This window comes from Lissotriton helveticus, chromosome 4_1, assembly GCF_964261635.1.
Source record: "Lissotriton helveticus chromosome 4_1, aLisHel1.1, whole genome shotgun sequence".
Taxonomy (NCBI): Eukaryota; Metazoa; Chordata; class Amphibia; order Caudata; family Salamandridae; genus Lissotriton; species Lissotriton helveticus.
This window is the reverse complement of record NC_136063.1, coordinates 488,228,770-488,250,664: the sequence shown is the minus strand read 5'-3', so window position 1 is coordinate 488,250,664 and position 21,895 is coordinate 488,228,770. Positions and strand designations below refer to the sequence as shown.

General features: G+C 43.3%; 1 protein-coding gene across 1 annotated transcript in view; it reads right to left on the bottom strand.

Moving 5' to 3' along the window:
- RMDN1 (regulator of microtubule dynamics 1) overlaps positions 1–21,088 on the bottom strand; it is a 325,882-nt gene extending 304,794 nt beyond the window's left edge. The window contains exon 1 of the mRNA XM_078687071.1: positions 20,935–21,088. Within this exon, the coding sequence (XP_078543197.1) occupies positions 20,935–21,039 (105 nt within the window). The 5' untranslated portion in view covers positions 21,040–21,088. The remainder of the gene's footprint in view (positions 1–20,934) is intronic.
- Between the last annotated feature and the right edge of the window lie 807 nt (positions 21,089–21,895).

Below are 21,895 nucleotides of genomic sequence, written 5' to 3'. Positions count from 1 at the left end.
GTGGTAATCCTGGAGCAGAGCAGCTATCTACTTCCGAAGAGCCCAGCTGATGCGAGAGCCCACGGACGCTGCCCCTCCCTTTTGACGTGCTGAGAAAGACGTTGTCTTTTCTCTTGCCGAGAAATCCAGCCTCCGGCGTTTCCAGCTTACCCTTGCGGGTGACTGGGATACCGAGTCCTGAGAGAGAGATACCAGCCCTCCTGCCTTCTAATACCCAGGTACTGAACTGACTAAACCCTTACAGAGAATTCTTGAGTCAGATTCTTGGCAAAACAAACTTAACTTAAACTGCTACTTACTTACTCCTTCCCACGTATTAGGCTTAGGTCAGGTACACCGGGGTAGGCGTAGTTAGAAGCACCAGTTGAGTACGATTAGTCAATGTATATATGTATGTATCTATTTTATCCATTTTAAAGAATCATATGGCTAAGAAACCATATCAATGCTTTTACAGTATTATTTCATAATCCTGCTTTTACTGTATGCACTTTACTTAACTATAAGTATTGCAATTGTAGCAATTCATTTCTCTTGTATGAGGAAAGAGACTGCTCAATAAATAACACCTTTTATTGAAAATGCCCATCTCTCTTTTTCTCTGCAATCTGGTGAAACTAAGTACGCACCTTTGACTGAGTGAAATAGCTGTCTTTTGTTTTCACACGACTCTAGAGATATACTCTTAATCAGGGAGAGCAAAGTTGTCATGTTTTATGGTTGTCAGAAACTAAATCCCTTCTTGTCTATCCAGGGAGATTAAACTCCTCCTCGCTTATTTGAGAAAGTTTCTAGTGAACTTTGAGCTAGCTGGCAAAAAACTTAAGTCTAATATAGTCAGTAGAGACCTAGTTAACCTCAGTCCTACGTCTACACTACTGAAGATATTATTCCAATGCGCAGAGCCTATTGGGACTATAGGAACTACACTACAGTCCGAGGAAGGAGTGCCTAAGAAGTTGGGGCCCGACCCGTGCTGGAGGGTTCCTGCAGAAAAATACTGGGATTGAGAGAGAGAGAGCGGAATCATGACCCCCAAAGGTGGACGTGGCAAACCTCGGGCACAAGATAATACGCGGGATACCGGCCAGGAGGCGGGACACGCTGGTATCGGAACAAACGCTTGATTTACAACCGAAGTGAGCACAGGAGCTGCACCCGCGCCGGATGGCTTAGAGGTTAGAGTCAGCGGTGCGTTGAATGATCAAATTCTAGATTGTGCAGCTATTAAGGGGAAGGAGGGAGTAGACACAAAGAAAATACCAGCAATATGTTCTGTCACTAAGTAAAAACGGAGTGGGAAACAACAGCTCTCCCCCACTCCCTCTTTTCCACTGAATGCTTCAAATAACATTTCGACTGCATCCGCTGGCTTTAGACAGGGGGCAAGCATGGCTCTACCAATATGAGTAAGAGCAAGGAGGCAGAGGTAATGGCAATGGTACAAAATGAAGTACTCATACAAGGAACCACTGGGGACTTGACAGAGCCTGGTGAAAAGGAGTTGGATGTGCAATTCAGCGATAATAATGTGTCGAAATCTTATGGAAATCAGGGGATGAGTGTGCAGAATGTAGAGGGTGCAGAGGTTGTTACAATTGACGAAGATGGTGCAACTGGTGTCCAGTTACAGATACAGGACGCCGAGTCTGGGGACTATTACTCTTTATCTGAACACTAAATGTCATCTTGTGAGGATCTTATACGTCAATATGCGGCACAAATGAGTGTTAATGAAGGTAGTAACCATAGTAGCTTATATTGGAGGAAATGGGAGAGGAAAATGAAGGCAAGATGGCCACAGTTCGTAAGAAGCTAGAGTTGACATCGGTGGATGGGGCCGGCAAATCAGATGTTGCCGGCCAAACGCAATCTCAGCAACTCGTTGAGAAGGATATCTCTCTTTCGCTAATTTATCAGGCTTTAATTTCTCTTCTCACTGAAACAAAGGAGGAGAGTCAGAGAATGCAGAATGTTTGTAGAAAGCTACAGAATTCAGTCCGGAGGATGTAAAAGTCTCATGCAGACTTTATCTCTCGATTCAACGAGGTGGAAACCCGAATTTCTAATTTGGAGAACGATCTAGCCCAGCAAAAAACTGTGACTGCCTCTTTTCAAGCAGTTAGGGATGATACAGCTTGGAAAATGGCGGATATTGAGAACCGGGCACGGAGCAACAATTTACGCATTCTCCAGATTCCAGAGGGGAAGGAAGGGCAGGATTCTCAACGCTATATGGTGGAATTATTTAAAAAGGCTTTTCCAGAACTCTCTAAATGGGACTGGGATCGTGAAATTGAAAGAGCGCATCGATTCCCCTTTATTAGATGTACTTCTGCTGGTAGTGAGTCATCAAATGAAAAATCTAGGGCCTTCCTTATCTCACTCAATAGCTTTTTGGCATGCGAAGAGGTGTTTAAGCTAGCGCACCCTTATTAAAATAGATCAGGAGGTGATTGAGAATTTTTTGTACAGCCTGATTTCTGCAGATTCACAGTTGAACTTCGGTGGCAATTGCGTGATCTGATTGCTCAATTTCAGGCTAAAGTTGTACAGTCCTATTTGTTGAACCCTGCAAAATTGAAAGACTGTACACATTTTTTCACCAATGAGGGTTCGGCCAAAGAATTGTTGTACTCTATTTAAGGGTAGATCCAAGTAGAGTCCACGGATGTAACAGAGAATCATGTTCTGTAACATGAGGAAATTGGGATGTGTGTATACTGGTATAGGTGAATCTAGTTTTTTTGTTTTTTTTTTTTAATTGACACACATGAGTAGAAATAGCAGCAGAGTCACGGGGGGTAGGCAAGGGGGGTTACGCTTGGCTGCATCTACAGGACCATAAGTCCTAAAGCCTCGTTTCAGGGGGGTGGACCTCTGGGGTGGGAGGGTGGATGAAGGGGCAGTGTCACAAGGGTGGGGAAAAAAGGATAGAAATTCCACAGTTTTTCAAGAAACCAATCAAGAGGATTTTTTGCAAGTACAGGAATACTCGGAAATGCATGGTCTAAATTGGTACTATAAGATATTATTGAAAGGAAGGCTAATTGACTACTATTATGGCAGCTAAGGGGGTAAAAATATGTACGTGGAATGTCGCTAGGCTAAATAATTGGAGTAAAAGAAATCGTGTCACAGCAGAATTACGTAATGCTCAGCCTGATGTCGTATGTCTCCAAGAGACGCATATACCCTGGACACAAAGGGCTGTTTTAGAAACTTTAGGATATACACTCTTAGTGGCTTCATAACAATCTTCTAGGATTAGAGGAGTGGCAATATTAGTTAAAGATAATAGGGTTACAACGGGTCGTTGTCTAGCAAATAAAGATGGGAGATGGGCCATTGCAGAATTTAGCTTTGGGGGAGACTAAGTATACATTATGTGTTATATACAGATCCAATTTGGATGACGCCTCTATCCTTGAAGAGTTAAATGTTGAAATAGCTTCATGGGGGGCACCGCTGATTTTATGTGGGGATATGAATATCAATTTAACAATTTCAGCTTTACAGGGAGGACCACGGGGATTTCATGGGCACAAACCACAAGTGTTTAAAGCCTTGTAGAATCTTTTAAATGATCATGGAATGATTGATGTATGGAGTGATTTAAGACCCCGGGTTTACTTATTATTCTTATCCTCACAAAAAATGTGCACGCTTAGATAATTTTTTTATATCTGCTTCTTTAAAGGGGGGTGTTGCAATTCAGATTCTACCGAGGATCACGTCTGATCACTCTCCGATTATATTGACATTAAGTGTTACTACTCAGCACTCGCCAATAAAGACATTTTCTTTTGATCGGAAACTACGTCTAAATGAGAATTTTAAAGATCATATGTCTAAGTGGATTAGTGAGTTCTTCATTAATAATAGAGATTTAGTTCATTGTGCTATTGCCTGAGACTCATTTAAAGCATGCTTCAGAGGGGAGGTGTTAAGCTTTGTATTTCGAAACAATTCGAAGAAAAGGATAGAGATACAGGATCTGTATGTAAAATTTAGGAATGCTGAGGTTAAGCTAATTTAAGGGGTTAGAGCTAGGGTGACTAATATTCAAGTGCTAGAAGAAGCTACTGAATTGGCAAAGGCCAAAATACAAGAGATCTGCAATATTGAAAATGCCCGTAAATATTTAGCAAATAAAAAAGAAATGCATGAATATGGGGAAGCTGTCTGGCTTGGCGATTATGTAGGAAGGCAGCTAGGGGGCGGATTAACGCCTTGAAAGATAGGGATGGGGTACTTAGTCAGGAACGTAAAGAGATTTTATCGATTTTGCATCAATTCTATTCTGACTTATAGACCAGACAGGAATACGGCCATAACAACTTCGCTAATTTATTTGAAGGGGTTACGAAAGATCTAGATCCCAGTGATAAGGTATTACTGGATGAGCCTATTTCAATGGAAGAAGTAGAAGCTGCCGTGAATAGTTTGGCTATGGGAAAGGCTGCTGGGCCTGACAGCTTGCCTACAGAGATTTATAAACTTTTTTTTAATTTGATTAAAATTGACATGCTGAAAACATTTAGGGCTGCACAGGAGGGGCGCGCCCCTAAACCTTGGGCAGAGGCCACTATAGTAGTGTTTAATAAAAAGGGTAAAGGTCCGGAATTGGTCAGCTCATACCGGCCAATATCATTATTAAATTGTGATATTAAAATTTACTCCAAGATATTAGTCACTCGTATGTCTAGAGTAGTCAGTTCTTTGGTCTCAACATGGGATTATTACAGGACGGAATACAACCTCGCATATTAATAAAGTAGTGACACTGTTTGACATTGCGCATGTCGAAAAGCGGGATCTGGGTCTAATTTTATTAGACGCAGAAAAAGTGTTTGAGCGTGTGGAGTGGGCATACCTGTGGGAGCTAATGCGGCATTTGGGGTTTGGTCAACGCTTCCTCATAGCCCTTCAGGTCTTGTACACTTCACCGGTCGCTAGAGTTTCTGCCATGGGAATGTCATCAGAGATAGTGAACATCACCAGGGGTACTCGACAAGGGTGCCCCTGTTCACCATTGTTGTTTGCATTGTACATCAATCCATTCATTGAACAACTGGCTTCTAACGTTCTGATTAAACCTTTTAAGGTACATAATATTCCATATTCTGTATTCGCATATGCGGATGATGTAGCAGTTGCAACCTCGGATCCTTACTTGGCACTTCAAGAGATAGAACGGTTGGTTAGAATTTTTGGTCGATCATCAGGATATAAACTAAACGTAGCTAAAATGCAAGTCCTAATTTCAGAAACAGTTATTATGGATGATGTCTGAATTGAAAAAGAAGTGACATATTTAGGTATTAAAATCCGATCATCTATGCAGGAAATAGTGGATGTTAATTGGGCTATGTTAGTACACAGTAATCAGGATTCATTAGGTAAATGGTCACAACTTCATCTCACATTAATTGGTAGAAGCAATGTCATTAAGATGAATGTGTTAGCTAAAGTATTATATTTGTTTAGAGCGGTACCATTAGAATTCTCTACATTTCAATTACAACATTTACAATCTATTTGTTCTAAATTTGTATGGGCACGGGGCAAACCAAGAAGGGCTATGCGTTTCCTGACCTTACCAATTGAACATGGGGGATTAGCAATTCCTGACTTTACTTTGTATTTTTATACATGTTTTTTGTTACGAATGTGTATATTCTTGACTGGAGAAGGAATAGAGAGTGTTGCGCATGCCCCCTCAATTTTTCAAATGCTGTTACTATCAGTGGCACGACAATGCTTATTTAAAGAAATAGATGGAAGTTACTTTAAGCGGACACGGTTTAAGGTACTGATAGCTGCCTTCAATATCTGGAAAAAAAATACGTAAGTTAAGTCAAATGGGAAAATTATCATTGGACACCCCCACTAATGCTACAAAACATTTACCCTCCATTTTTTGGGATGGTCTAGCTATTGGGTGGCGGGCTAGAGGTATTGTTCAATTGGGAGACTTTGTAGGTACACATGGCTCTTTACTATCCTTTGTGGGTATGTCTCGATTGTATAACCTGCCTAAGTGACACTTTTTAAAATATTTGCAAATTTGAGACTTTATGATACGGAAAAGGATTACTTTGTCTCCCAACCTAGTGGTAAAGGCCGTCCAACGACAAGCTAAAATAGGGGAGGTGTATCAGCTATTACTATTATATAGGAAAGATGATTTAGAGAAACAGGCAGGTAAATGGTCTGAATCTCTGGGGGTTGACCCTGTATCGGTGAAAGATGCTATTGCAATGTCAAGGGAATCATTACTTTCTGCCAATTTGCGTGTACAATGTTATAAAACGTTTTTTAATTTGTATTATACTCCGGCACGTATGTTTAAATGGGGAAAGGGACAAGATGGACAATCTTTTCGATGTGGGGGGAGATAATGCTGATATGTTACATCTTTTTTTTAGCTGTGGGCATTTTGCGAAATTTACTAGTGATATAGAAATTTTCTAAGTAGAATCATCGGAACGCCGATTGTCATTACTTCTACAATTATGCTTTTGGGCTTGGGCCCACAATTAGAGAAGGGCGACCCCCTATTTAAACATAGCTATTTGATTTTTATTGCTATGACTGTAGCAAGGTTATGTATTGCGACAGACTGGCTTCAGCCCTCAGCTCCATCTTTCATGTGCTGGAGGACAAAGATGTATAATTAGTTTATTGTGGAATTTAGTTTGTATTCTGTTAAAGGGGTGAAGAAACAAAAAATTGGCATCGGAATATGGGGATTGTTTGCCGAACATATGCGTGTTTAAAGCGATACATGGGATGTTTTATTTATTGGTTGATTGTTATTATACTGTGGAATAATAAAAATATTTTTTTTTAAAAAGAAAGGGAGAATGCCTTATACAAAAACTGAAGAGACAATGAGAACGATGGAGAGAGAGACAGCAGGGTAGGGTAGGGAAAATAGAGGGTGAGGGAACGAGAAAATACCTGGGAAAGAATGAGAAATTATAAAGACAGCCTGTTTGGAGAAAATTAGAAAGTGTACAATATGAACACAGAAAGGAGAGAGATGGGACAAGCAGTATAAAAGAGGGAGATACAGAGCGAGAAAAAATTATAGGAGAGAGAGAGGAAGAGCAGCATGGTCTGAGGTGTTGCAGAGTCAGAGGCTGCACTACAGGTCTCCTTCTGACCAATGAATAGGCACATCGGTTACTACAGACACAGCTGTAACAAACTGCAGCAAGTCGCTCTGGGGCTCCACCCCGCTGAGCAGGGCTCAATGCCATTTGCTGCAAGTTTTATCAAGATCCAAAATGTGCACATATCTGTAACAAACAGCAGTGAGTCGGTTTGAGACTCCGCCCTGCTGGAAAGGCCTCAATGCCATTTGCTGCAAGTTTTATCAAGATCCAAAATGTGCACATATCTGTAACAAACAGCAGTGAGTCGGTTGGAGACTCCGCCCTGCTGGGAAGGGCTGAATGCCATTTGCTGCAAGTCTTATCAAGATCCAAAATGTGCACATATCTGTAACAAACAGCAGTGAGTCAGTTTGGGACTCTGCCCTGCTGGGAAGGGCTCAATGCCATTTGCTGCAAACACCCTAAAACATAACCACTTCTGTGCCCTGAGTGAGTCACATGTTCCTGGTAGGTTCCCATACCTCATGTAAGAGCTTGTCCTTTATGCATCTATTAATGTCATGTCAGTCAAGTATCAGCTCCTATATTTTAGAGCTACTCCTACATGCAAATCTGTGCTGACCAACAAAACGCGTTTTAGGTTGGGAGTCCGGTTGTTCTATTCTTCTGTGCGTTTAGCAGTGCATTTTTTTTGTTTGTTTGTAAAGCACTACCAAAATCAACTCACAGACTTCCAAACTAAATAAGTGATTTTAAAATTTAAAAAGTGTCTTTGCATAATAATACAATAGCAAGGGATTTGAACTCGCAACAACAGCCTATTATCTCATAGGGGCCACATAACCACTGACCTATAGCCACTGCATGTTGAGGACGCTTCACAGCATTATCAACGATATGAAGAAACAGTTGCTGGCTGCTAGTCAGGAAACACAGAGGAAAGTGCAAAGAGATCTGAAGCGAGCTGTAGCTACCGGATGTCTCACGAAAGAAAAGTAAATTGTTGTTTTTGTTTACAAGGTGCTTCAATAAACACAGCACAAGTTTTCCATGGAATGATTTTAAAATTATCGTCTTTTGTGCAATAAAAATGGGCAGATCAACTACACGAAACACATCACCTGGGATTCGAACACTTACCAATAACAGGCTTGTATTTTCAAGGGGAAGAAACTACCAACTCGATACAGTTTCTACTGCCTCAAAAACGGTCATAAGAAATACCATATAGTTGAAGAGCGAGCTGCAGCCAGCTCACTAAGCAGTGTGTAAGTCCTAAAAAAATAAGATGGGGGAGTGACCATGTTAGGCAGTATGAAAGTGATGTCACAGTGTGGTTAAGATAGAGGGGCTATCAACCTGGTGCATTGCTGTATCGAGAAGAGGGAGGTCTTCTTGGGCAGTCTTGTGACCTGAAGGGACCATAGCCCTGTGTGCACTGTTACGACCCTCTAATGTAAGGCTGGGCCATGGTGACATGAAAGGGCCGTCGCCCAAGAGCAGCATGCAGCAGTGAAGGAGAAGCAAGCCATGACCCCTGGAGGAAAAGCAACAATTCAACTATCTTACAATCCAGGAGCACCCACGACTGGTCACTGGTCAGGGAAACTTACCACGTAGCTAGAGGAGCGCCATGGACGCTTGACACCCCTAACACTGCATCCAGACTTCTGCTCACCGCTGGGCCTCTGACGTGTGCCAGCGGACTCCAAACCGCCACTCAAGCGAGAGTGGGTAAGACTGGGCTGATGGGCCTTCTGGAGCAACTTGCTATGACTGAGGTACTACGGTGCTGAGATACTTTGCCTTTCTCAAAGCCATCATAGAACTTCTAATATAGAACTCACTACCAAGGAATAGCTGGAATGTCACCTTGCATAAATGGGGAATAACCACGAGTCTAAGGGAAGTGGGACTCGAGAGCTGACCCAGGGAACGTAGTGTGCCTGTCTTAAGAAAACTGTGTATATTATTTGCACACAAAATACATGGGTGGATGCACGGAACTGCCCATGCACCATCCAGGTACAACCTACCTGGTGCACAGTAATGCAAGACAGCGCAATGTGCTGCCTTGCTTTGGGGTTTTTTCACATTCACAAAGCCACACAAAACCTATCCTATTTCCTCTTTTTATGTGGTGCAAAATGCAGCATACATGCAAATAGGAGATAATAAGGAGAAATATATTTCTCCTTGCAAGGCCAGCCTCAGGTAGGCACACCAGTATAGCTCAAACCTTTGTTTACACGACTAAATAAATATGAGATTGTGTCAAAATACATGGGTGGCTGCATGGGACTGCCTATGCACAACCCATTTAACACTTACCTGACACAAGGTAACGTATTGTAGCGCAATGAGCTGCCTTGTATTGGAGTTTTTTGTTTTTTTAACAAAACCATACAAACAAGATTTGTGTGGTGGTGTAAATCCCAAAATAGTTTTGTGTCAGGGTTGTGCCAAAAAGTGATGCAACACTGATGCAAAACCTGTGCCTCAACGTACACATTTTTTTTTTTTTTTTTTTTAATGCTGCCACAAAGAAATTGTAAATAAGGAGAAAGGTGACAGTAAATCTGCTCTGCTCTGCTGAATAGGCTGCAAAGTCAGCATTTAAAAATATTGTATGGGTTTAAGTCACCTGCTGCAGAGATCTTTGTGTGCCCAGTAAATATCAGGGAATTAAAACTAATGATTCGATAAAGTTGGTGGTTAACACATTTGCTGGAGAGATGTGTGTTTTGTCTAGTCCCAGTTTTGACTCAAAGTAGCAAGGAGGGTAATGTGTCTCCTGCAAAGCACACCATGTAACATGCAGATGACAGATTTTTTTTAAGTAGATAGATAAGTGAGTTACTACTTTTAACAGAGAGATACATTTAGTTACTCACATTGCATACACTGTAATCCTTTCAATAATAGAAAAGTGAGCAATGAAGGACGATGTGACTCCTACACCTTGTAACCCTCACTGTTTTATGTAACACATCCTGTTCATTGGTTTACCCACTTGTATGATTTATTGTCAATGTATAATGTGAACATGTGATGTAAAGCCCTCTGACACCCTGCGTTGGGGTGAGTAGCACTATAAAAGAAATTAAACAAAATAGTGGCATTTCAAAAAAATAATGAGACAACCCACCACATCTGACATTCTTACAGTGCATGCCTATCTCTTATATGCAGGGAATAAATTAAAAGTCAATAATATGCCTCTATTATGTATCTTAAGTGATAACAAGGTGGGTTCCTTTGTTTTTCCAACTTTGCATATAAGTGTGCGGCTGCACAAAGCTCCAAGTCAGGACACTCGAACAGAAGGAGGCCTGATGGCCCCTTAAATTCAGCCTCTGTATTGCACCCAGCTAAAATATGAGAAAGTAAAGCCCCCTCACCGTCTGCACATTGCTGCTCAGAAAAAGAAAAGCAGACAACGTACTAGGTGCTGCAGAATCAGTCTATGGGTCTGAAAATTACACTGGGACGAGTTCAGCATATTTCAGTGAGGCCCAACTTGTTGACAGGGTAGACGGCTTTCACTCTGTGAAAATATGGGTGGACGCCATCTACCGACTTGTGCTCTGTACCTAGGTGACCACGGGAAGCAATCTGATGAGAGCAGGCGGTATCAGCATATCAGAGCTGCTGGGCCATAACTAATAGAGGCTTTATAAAGTAAGATAGTGGATTTCCTTCTGATTATCTTAACTTGATTTATTTTTCATTTAAGTTCTGTGTTTTATACATAGTAATGTAAAGGACAAAACCCGGAAAAAGTCACAGAATATTTTGGGGTTTTTAGCCACGCCTTTGACCCCGCCCCCACGCTCACTCACCCGCCCCATTGACACACCATCGCAGTTACCATACTTTTTTTAATGCACTTCAACCACTGCTTAACCGCTGTGTAAAAAACAAACAAAAACAAAAAAATGAATGTATCCTTGTGTAATGTAATGTAACAGGTGCCCTTGTAAAGCATTCCATATCTAGAGCTATATACAAATTTTTAGAAATCTCAAAAAGCCAAAAAAAGGAGCTGCACCAGTGATGACATTGCGCGAGGCAGCCCATTTGCACTGTTCCAACAGCTAGCATGGTTAGAGGACTTGTTCCTCTGACATTCCTGCCAAATATTATGCCTGGCTTCTGAGGATGACATCCTTCTACAGACAGTCCATCTGCACAACCTTGTCAGGTGCATCTCGCTTTAGACTAACACATTTGTGGCAATTTTCCAGATATATTGCAATCCCTGTGATTGTCAGGCAAAAGAAAGGTATCCTGAAGAGCGATAAAACACAGGGGTGGGGAATTTGTATCGCCCGACGCCCTGGACATGAGGATTCTTGTTGCGGACAAGAAGTTTTATTGTCTGCTTAGTCCTCCGGACAAGTAGACATTCTCTTTAACCCTTGTGCCTCTAATATGATCACAAAGCAGTTATTATCCGATTGGAATATGCAATCTTAGTGAATGCGCCTTTTTTTAGGTAATTACGGTAACTAAAAGCCTGGCTGCAGCTGTGAGAAATTTTGTGCTGTTGTTTTAATCTCCCCTCCGTTGTTTTAATCTCCCCATCGGGATGATCTCCCCTTCGCATCTGCAGCATATTTAACCCTGCAAGTGCATTTGCAAAAATAAACTTTTGGCATGTCTTTCTGAGCTCCCCAGCTTGCCCTGCCAAAAAGCCAAAAAATACCGTTATTGCTCACTGTTATCTGTAAGGTCTGTCAGGGCTGGCTCTAGGGCGGTGCGATCAGTGCCACCGCAAATATAGTATGGCTTAAAAAACACCTGCTGCCTCGTTCCTTCCCTCCAGCAATTTTTAGATATCAGTAAAAATGTCAAGATTACTCCGGTGATTAATGTTCTTCCTGGAGAGAGAAGGAGTTTTGTCTAGTGGAAGTTTGACTACTCGTAAGTTAGCTCAGGGGGTTACTATGCCTGCTGCTAAAAACGTGTGCCATGCAGATTGCAAAGTGCATGTAATATTAATAGGTAAATAGGTTACTGCTATTGTCAGAGAGATATTTGTTATTTTGCAGTTTATAAGTTAGAATCCTAATAGAGAACAATGAGGTATTAACTGTCATCAAAGGTCTGCATGCAAACTGCAGGGTTTATATTAGACCTACATGTCTTTTTTTGCCCGGCTTTTCCTTAACCTGGTCTAGCTAAAAAGGTTCATTTGGGTAGAAATGAATTATTACTATCGAAGAAAACCCCTAACAATTAGTTTTATGTTTTAAATTCTGAATTTGTGCTTTTCCAGACCAAGGACTATATCTGCCTATCAGTAAAGTATGGATGACATGTGACTCTTACATCTTGTAATCCTCTGTCTTATGTAACGTGTTTCTTATACACCGATTTACACGTGTGATTGTCTCGGTTAAATGTGTGTATGATGTAAAGTGCTCTGACACCTCACACTGGTATGAGTGGTGCTATAAAACGAAATAAATCTGAGAGACTGGTTATGGAGATTTGAGGGGCACTGTTAACTGGTGGTAGTGAGGGAATAGGTATCTGTGGTGGAGATGGTCACTCGAGGGCGACAACATTGTCACACAGGGCACCACCAATGCTAAAGCCGGCCCTGAGGTCTGTGTTAGAACACCGGCTCCCATAATAGTTATGCTTCCGGGTGCTAAAAGTTGCTGCACATGCGCTCTTAGTTAAACAATAAAGATATGCCAATAGTGGTGCTGGGTGGATTCCCTGCAGTGGTAGATGCCTACGTGAGCGGGGTCAGGGAAGGTGCATGTCGTGCGTTACAATTCCTTGAGAGTGTACAGGAATGCTGTGTATTCAAATTCTCGAAAAGAGTAAGAAGTCAGAGGAGCGCTGCGAGCTGAAGTTGAAGGCAAGGAAGCTGAACAAGGAGGATGTGGTGCCACTGGACGCCCTCAATTACATAAAGGGTTACGGATATAAGATGTACGTGTTTGATAAACATATACAGATTTCTCACTGCTTAAAAGCCCCTGAAGTCAGCTGTGTGTGAACACCAGAGAGCCGTAAAACCAGTAATGCAGGAAATATTTGATGCACTTGTAGAGAGTTCTGAAGACCCCGATTCAAGGAACTGCTGGGACATTCCTCTATTTACTGTGCAGAAAGATGCATGCTGCCATTTGTGATGCCATTTTCCACAGGAAAGCAGTTTCTGTCCAGGGGAATAGATAGTCTCATTTGCGTAGGCTCAATGTCAAGGTTGATAAACATGAAATGCATGAGCTTCCAGGAGGCACTTACCGAAAGCGCAAAAAACTCAACTAGTGGGAACAAAATCCCAACCAAGAGGCAGGCAGCAAGCAACGGAGTGGGACATTGGGCGTGTTTCAAAATGCTCAATCCTTCTTTTACTACATTGTCTTAAAGGCATATGTTTCCCAATGGAGGTGGTACTGACCTTTCTTCACTGGGAGCTCGCTGTTGGTGGCTAATGCACCCTCTGTGTCCCCTAAGGTGCCCATTCCTCCTTCTCCCTGTCTTCCCCAGTTTTCTAACTTCACTGTTTTCTGTATTCGTTCAAGTAACCTATCTGATCAGCTGCTACAATTTGTGTTTCACCATACGTGGCTCACTTACCCTGAGCCCGAGCCTAGATTCTCATGGGGATGATCAGGCTCCCCGGGCGAAACGCTAGTAGTCTGACCCGCTCTGCGCGCTCTCCCCCACTTTGTGCCCAGCCTGTCTCTTCCTCCCACCACATTCACTGAACTTTTAGCACCACATTCTAGTGCTATATCTCAGTCGTTCCAAGTTCTCCCCTACTAGCCAGTACTTGTTGTTGATATTATAGTGCTTCACACTTCACTCGTGTTCTTTTCAAGCACTATAAAAACAGACTTTACCACTTCTTAATCAGATGATAATCAGTGACCTTAGAAGGCTGAATGACGGAGGCTGCCCTGCCAGGGTTTTAGTAATCTTCTCTTCCAGCTCGAGCCCACAACTAAGAGAACATTTAAAGTGCCATCATCCCTCCTTCGGTTCGAGTATAATCCTGGGTGGAAGCTATCTAGATCCTAACACCTAAATGCCAAAGTAATGGGGGAAACAAAGGCACACAGCTTGTTATCACTTAAGTAAAAAAAGCTAAGCTTTGGAGACTGGTTTTTGATTTTCTGTAGCTCCTATATGTAACACATATGCATGCACTGTAAAAATTTCAGCTGTATAAGTACGTATGAGTATTTATAGGAATTACAAAATAAAAAGCAATTCCTAACTTTTTTAATTTAATACTTTCATAGCGCTACTTATCCCACTGTAAGGTGCCAGAGCGCTTTACATCTCACACACATTATACACTGACTATTAATCATACAAGTGTGTAGTGTCATAAACAGTCTTTACTGGTAGGGATTATATGCCACGATTGTTTGGCTGGTAGAAATTGAAAGTTGGGGTTTAAAATATGACACTGCCTGGATGGTCTATTAATAATGCTTAAAAAAACTATTTAGCAGCCTTATAATAACAGATTGAGAACAAACCAGGTTCTAAACCCATGTCTTGCAGTTTACATGCAGGTGCTTGATGCCAGTTTATAGCTCACTGAATATTGCCTGGTGATTTTTTTCAATAATTCACAGCTTGGGTGTCTGTTCTCTCCACCTCAATCCAGCCTGGTCCCCTTGAGGTCTACCTCCGTGCCATCTGTGAGTCTCATAACATTCCCTTCATTGATTTGGGTATTATGCTATTGAAATATCCACTCTCAGAGCTGTATTGTGCAGGCTTCTCAATTTTGACTCTTTCCTCTGTTTCTGTGGAGGCAGTTGGCAGGGCTGATGGAAGGCAGGAAGCAAAGTGAGCTGGTTAAGGTAAAAGGGTTGCTCAGAGAGCTTAGATGAGATCGCAGAGGGGGTAAAGAAGGCTGAGCAGCCTGTGATAAGTGGAGGCAAGGTAGCAACAGTAGACAAGAGAGGGTTTTGGAAGGGATGAAGCCTATGGTGAAACTGGAGATGGAATAAAACCTCTTATGAGTGGGGAGGAGAACTTGTAGTGAAATGTGCTAGGGGTACAGAGCCTGTGATGAGGGAGTGGAGAGAAGGTCATGGGATGGGTAGTGAGAGGGATATCCATTCCAATGTATATAGTGTGAAGGTATATTTGTAGTAAGGGAGTGGTGTAATTTAACAGTAAGTGTGTGAAACCCTTGTTGTGAGAAAAGAGAACAAGCGGGTTATGAACCCTATGATGAAGATGTGGAATTGGTATGGGCCCTATGGCAAGTTAGTGGAAAGGCAAATGATTACTGCTGAAAGCAAGAAAACAGTGTGGAAGGTAATACTTTATAATAAGAGAGTTTGCAAGGGCAAAGAGGCAGTGATGGTCATGTATACTTTGGGTTTTATAGTTGACTAGTAATAGGTCCTTGCTAGTCTGTATAGCTTTTGGTTTTATAGAGTGCGTGGGACTAGTGGATTTCTTTACAGGGCTAGAAGATTATTGTATCCCTTTGTCCCTTGGACAAGTACAGTTTTTCAAAAATTCCACACCCCTGAAAACAGCGAAGTTCCAGTATCTAACTTTGCTGGTATGGATGCATAAAAGCTGAGCTTGTTTATCAACAGCCACAAGATGGCGATAGTGTACACCAGAAGGAATAGGACTCTCAATATTATGTCGTTGAAATATCCTCTATCAGAGATAAAGTCACATGCAAGCCAAATAAACTTCAGAGATTTGAAGACCGAAACACAAAACCACACACCTGCCTGATTAATGTAAAAAAAAGCAAAAAAGCACCCCCTGCTCATACCATAGTATCAAACAGATGTGAATGTTCAGCCTCAAAAACGAAGCTTCTAAATACATGCCAAAAACTGGGACAGTCTAATCTACAGTAAAAGAGGAGCCTAATTGGAGAATTGTACAGGGAGAAGATTCCCCGCTGGGGTCCCGCTTACATCATGTGGTCTACCTCGGGTCCCACGTGGCTGATCATGCTATTAATTTTATTGGTTGTCAGAATTTAATGTTTTCTCTGCCACCCACCCGGCAACAGGTGTTCAACCTAGGTGGTGGGCTATGCCATGCTACTACTAAGTGTGGGTGACATTAAACTGTTAGTGAGAAAGTGTCACTCATAGTCGTTGAATGTCACTGATAATAATAATAATAATAATAATACTAGAATTTATAAAGCGCGAACAGCTGCCTCAGCTAGGAGGCGTCCCGGCGCTGTGAGGGCATAGCAAGAAACTAGCTGGGGGACTACGGCTTAAAGAGGCACCGAGAACAGCCACGACTTAAGCGGTCTCCTGAAGGTTGTTTCTGATTGGGCCTTTCGCAGCTCAGAAGGTAGGGCATTCCATAGACGGGCCACGTTGGCTGAGAAAGTCCGGCCGCCCAATCTAGCCCTTTTGACTCGCGGTACACTCAGTAGCACCTGATCATTGGAGCGAAGGGAGCGGATCTGTGTGTATCTGGGCAAACGGGCTCGCAGATAATTAGGACAGGTGCCATAGAGGGATCTGTAGGCCAGAGTCAGAATTTTGAATTTTATTCTGCTGGCAATCGGGAGCCAATGCAAGGCTCGAAGATGGGGGGAAATATGCTCTTTGAAAGGAATATGCTTGAGCAGCCTGGCTGCCGCATTTTGTACCGTCTGCAGCCTTTGGACCAGATATTTTGGGAGACCGCTATACAGACCGTTAGCATAATCCAATCTCGAGGTAATGGTGGCATGGATCACAATTTTCCGGCAGGACTCAGGCAAAAGTTTCAGGACTGGGCGAAGATTCCTCAATTTGCTCAGGCAGCAGCCTGTGACCTGGTGGATCTGGGGTACGAAAGAGAGATTTTCGTCCCACTTGACCCCCAGATTCTTTGCCCACTGGGAGGGGGGGGGTGGGGAGCCCATCTCAGTCGGCCACCAGAACTCAGCAGGAGGGTGTCTGCCTTTACTGAAGAAGATCACCTCCGTTTTTCCCGGATTCAGTTTCAGCTTATTAGTATTCATCCAGGATGCCACATACTGAAGACACCCCTTAAAGTTTATAAAAGCCGCTTCTGAAACCTCTGAGTAGGGGAAAACCAGCTGGGTGTCATCGGCATAAGATATTGCGATGACTCCCCAGTTTGCAATGAGGGAAAAAAGAGGGGCCAGATAAACATTAAATAAAAGGGGGCTTAGGGCAGATCCCTGCGGACCCCGCATCTCAGAGGCTTACGCTCTGAAGCGTATGACCCCAGAGTGACTCTCTGCGTGCGGTTTGACAAATAGGACTGCATCCAACCAAGTGCCTGATCCTGTAGACCAATTTCTGCCAAACGTTGGACCATCCTAACATGATCCACAGTATCAAACGCGGCCGAGAGATCCAGGAGCATCAACATAGCCGAGTCTCCTGAATCTAACGACCACCTCAGGGAATCAGCCACTTCAATCAGTGCCGTCTCCGTGCTGAAGCCGGGTCTGAACCCGGACTGAGTCTCATGAAGAATGTTATTGGACTCGACATGAGCATTCAGCTGGCGTTGAATTAGTTTTTCCAGCATTTTTCCGGGGGCTGCCAGCAGGGAGATAGGACGGAGGTTAGTTAAGTCCTCCGCCTCCCCGGTTGGCTTCTTCTTCAATGGCAGGAGCGTCGCATGCTTCCAGCTCTCCGGAAATTCCCCAGTATCTATGGATGTGTTCCAGATATGTTGAAGCATAGGTGCAATAGCATCCACCAAGGGATCCCACAGTTTAGGTGGACATGGGTCCTCTGGGGAGCCTGATTTACACCGGCTGATCTCCTGCCTTACCTCATCAAACGGGATTGGATGAAATTTCCTCAAAGAGACTGGGGGCCGGCCACCACTCTCTCTATCCTCTTTGGCCGTGGGTTTATGCGGGCCAAAGGAGTCATAGACCATCTGTATTTTGTTATCAAAATAGATAGAGATCTTGTCACAGAGTGCTACCGACGGAGGAATATCCCTTTCAATACATTGGGGCTTCAAAAAGGATTTAACCAGTTTAAACACTTCTTTGCTAGGGTTCTCTGCCTGTTGAACAACGGAGGCATAGTAACTCTTTTTATCTTTCTTAATGCGCTTATGGAACAGCTTGGTGGCTTCTTTAAAGTGTTTTTTTGCTATAGGACAATAATTTAATCTCCATTGTCTTTCGAGTTTCTTACAGGCTCTTTTTTCCAGTCGTAGCTCATCTGAGAACCAGGGGGCAGTGGGGGAGGATCTTTGCGCTGTCACCCTTTTTGCTGGTGCTACAGCCTCTATCATGTTGCTAATCCAATTACTTAATGCCTGGGCATCCACGTTGGCACTCAACGTACGCTCAGGTGGGTTACGAGACAACATCGAACTCATGATGGCTGGAGTAAGATTTTTCCATTGCCTCTTCATATAAGAGTGTTTGCTTTTCCTAGGCACTACCTCGTTTAGTACCAGCGTGAATGGTATAAGCCAATGATCTGACCATACTACTGGAAGTGCATCATCCACTGTTATGCTTTCTAATGTGGAGAAAATTAAATCCAGCGTATGTCCAGATCTATGCGTGGGGCCCTTATTGTGGAGCATCAAGTTTACAGCACTCATTGCTGCCAGCAGGTGCTCAGCCGCTGTGTTGTCATCCTTATCAATGTGGACATTAAAATCTCCCACAACCAGGAAGTGCTCATGCTTCAACGCATTCAGCGTAATCGCATCTAAAAGTCGAGCTGTGCTGCTCTCAGCGCAGTCCTGGGGACGATAAACCACCATCCCAGCAATGGCTAGTTGAGAGTTTAAGAGGAGGCAGAAATATAAACATTCCATTCCTGGGATTGCAACAGGTGTTGCAGACGATAAGGATAGGCAGTCTTTAAAAATTACTGCCACCCCACCCCCCCGCCTGCCATCCTCACGATTCGAAATGCACATAGAAAAGCCCATCGGTATAGCTAAAAAAATGGCTGTTACATTTTGTTCATTTAGCCAAGTTTCAGTTAAAAACAGCAAGTCCCAGGCTTGGCTATCTAGGAGCAGCCAGATGTCAGTGCTGTGTTGAGGCAATGATCTGCAGTTCACGAGTCCCGCTCTAAGACCTCTAGCTACTTGGGCCGAAGCAGCTCCCGAGATCTGCATGGAAGGAGAAGCGGGCGTGGCCCACGCGCTACCACATACTGAGCAAATGAGTGGGATCGTGGCCTCCACAAGGGGGTGAGTTTTACAAGGCCCCCCTCGGTTAATGGCCAATAGATCTTGCCTCGACCAGACAATCCTATCGGGAGCCGCTCCCGCTGGGGCAGCATGCTTGGCCATGGCCGCAATCCGGCCGCGGATGGGCGCAGACGGGCTGGACTTAGGCTCGACTTCGGCGCGCCTTCGTCGCGCCCGCTGCGCTCGTCCGCTGCGCTGCCGGAAGCACATCGCCTCAAATAGGAACTGGCCCGGAAGTGATGCTAGCTGGGGGAGGAGTCGCGTCCCTCCGCTCAATCGGCACACAAAAAGCCGTGGCGGAACGGGGACGGACCGGGACACTTCAGGGGTTAGTACAACCAGCCCAACAATGTCTGTGTCCCCCTCAACACATCAAGCTTCCCACCAGCAGTCAATTAAAAAAATTAATGACACTGAAATTATGAAAATGTCCCACATAAGCAATCTGAAACCTTGTCATAGGGTGACCAGATCTTGACAACTGAAAACTGGCACATTTTGTAAAAATAGAAGAAGGACTACAATTTTACATCAACTGAGCAGCCCAGAATGACAGCTCTCATCGATTTAGGAATACATTAGAGGCACTAAGAAAATAAATAAAATGTATTTTTTTAAACCAGCATCATGCCTGTTTTTAGATTGCTTACTTATTCCAGCTGCTAACTAGCACAGCTTTATAACACCTAAAATATTGACGCTCACTGTAGTCAGTCTACCCCTCTAAAAACCAGGAAATGAGCAGGGAGAGCTGGTGAAAACCAGGACTTTCCTGGCAAATCTGTGACGATTGCTCACCTTATTTATTTATGTATTTAATGCATTTTTATAAAGCGCAGACTTTACCCGAAGGTGTCAGAGCGCTGTGCAATAGAACCAGTTACGTTACATGAGAGAAATGTTACAAAATAGAACATTACAAAAATAAACAGGAGACTAGAAGAGGTAGGGTAAAACCATAAAAAGCAAGAACACAATATCAAACACAGCAAGCAGGTGTGAGGAATGTACAAGAAAATATAAAACATTTACATTGATGAACGAACTACCTAGAGGGGTCTTAGAATGAAGGTATTAGTTCTGAAAGTGTCTTTGGAAGAGAAGAGATTTGAGGTCAGCTTTAAAGATCCGGATAGAGGTGGTGGCACGGAGCAATGGGGGAAGCGAGTTCCAGATTCTCACTGCATTACCGGAGAACGTTTGAGCCATGGATCTTTCCTTTTTGATGGAGGGGGGCTCAAGCAGAAACTTTTCCTACCAGGGCAACTGTCTGCACCACATCCTGCCTGGGGTAGACTGAACTACTTTTCAGGTGTTCTGCGGTCTGTCCCTTAAAAACACAATTAGTTAAGTCTCAAGTCTTCCTAAAGTCGCTCCAAAGCACGCCATTGTGAAAGCATCTTCGAACAGTACATTTTCAAAGCCGACAATGGAGGATTCAATATCGTAATTTCCGCTCAAACATGGCCGCTACATTAACACAAGGCACCAATGGAGCCTTAGATAATTTAGCTAAAAAATACGTCGTATGTTTGAAACTAACGGCAGTAATCTGTGCGGCAAAACAAGCGGCTACATCACCGAAATGAACGATCGAACGTCAGAGATGGAAGTACAGACAGTTTGAAATACTTACAGTAGCCATAGTCGATGCTGCGCGACCACATTTAAATGCCTGGAGTCGGCTGATTGTGTGATAGAAGACTCGCCGCTGTTGTAACAGTCGTAATACCGTCGCCATGTTTAACTCGTCTCTGTGCTTCCTGCTAAATGTACTCTGATGAAATCACTGAGGTTCGCAAGGTGTCGCAGGCGTTCCTATAGCACTGGCACTACTCCAGTTCATATACGTGTTTTCGTTTGTGTGAATTGACTTTAGCAGGCTGGAGCATGTGAGCACATTCTAAGGCTACACCCAGCCTCGTTTTTTAAAAACTACAAAATACGCATTTTAAAATGCACTATTAATTCCATGTGGATATGAGCTGAACAAATAGAATACAGTTTTCAAAGACGTGTAATTTTTCTGCGCTGGAATTGCAAAAGCTTTAGCCCGGGAGCACATACATTGGGGGTCGATATATGTGTGAAAGAGTCAGAGTGTGGAGTCACGAGGGGCGGAGCTTCAAAAGCAGTGTCTGACAGTCAACCATGCATTCATTACAAATATAAAAAATCTGTAAGAAATTGGCAACGAGGACATATGTGACAGTAAAAGTGTTCTAGCTTACCTAATTGGCCACTAGGAGGCTGCATGTTAAAATATCTTACAGCGTTAAGTTACCAGCTGCAGACATCTAGAGGTGAGGTAAGGTAACTCTAGTAGTTAATGCATAGTGTTGATATATCGGCAACCCCGCTCAACAGTAATTAGTTGCGCTGCTCAAAATAAACAATCCACACAAGTCTTTGTTGGAGAAAGTTTGCTGCAGGTTTATTACATACAAGGAGTATGCCAAACTTGGTGGGTTAACTTGCAGGGGGAGCTGGGGGAGCTGCCACTGTTCGAAGAGCCAGGTCTTGAGAAGTCTCCTGAAGGTCAGAAGGTCAGAAGGTCTGCTGTAGGCGGATGGGAAGGGTGTTCCATGTCTTGGCGG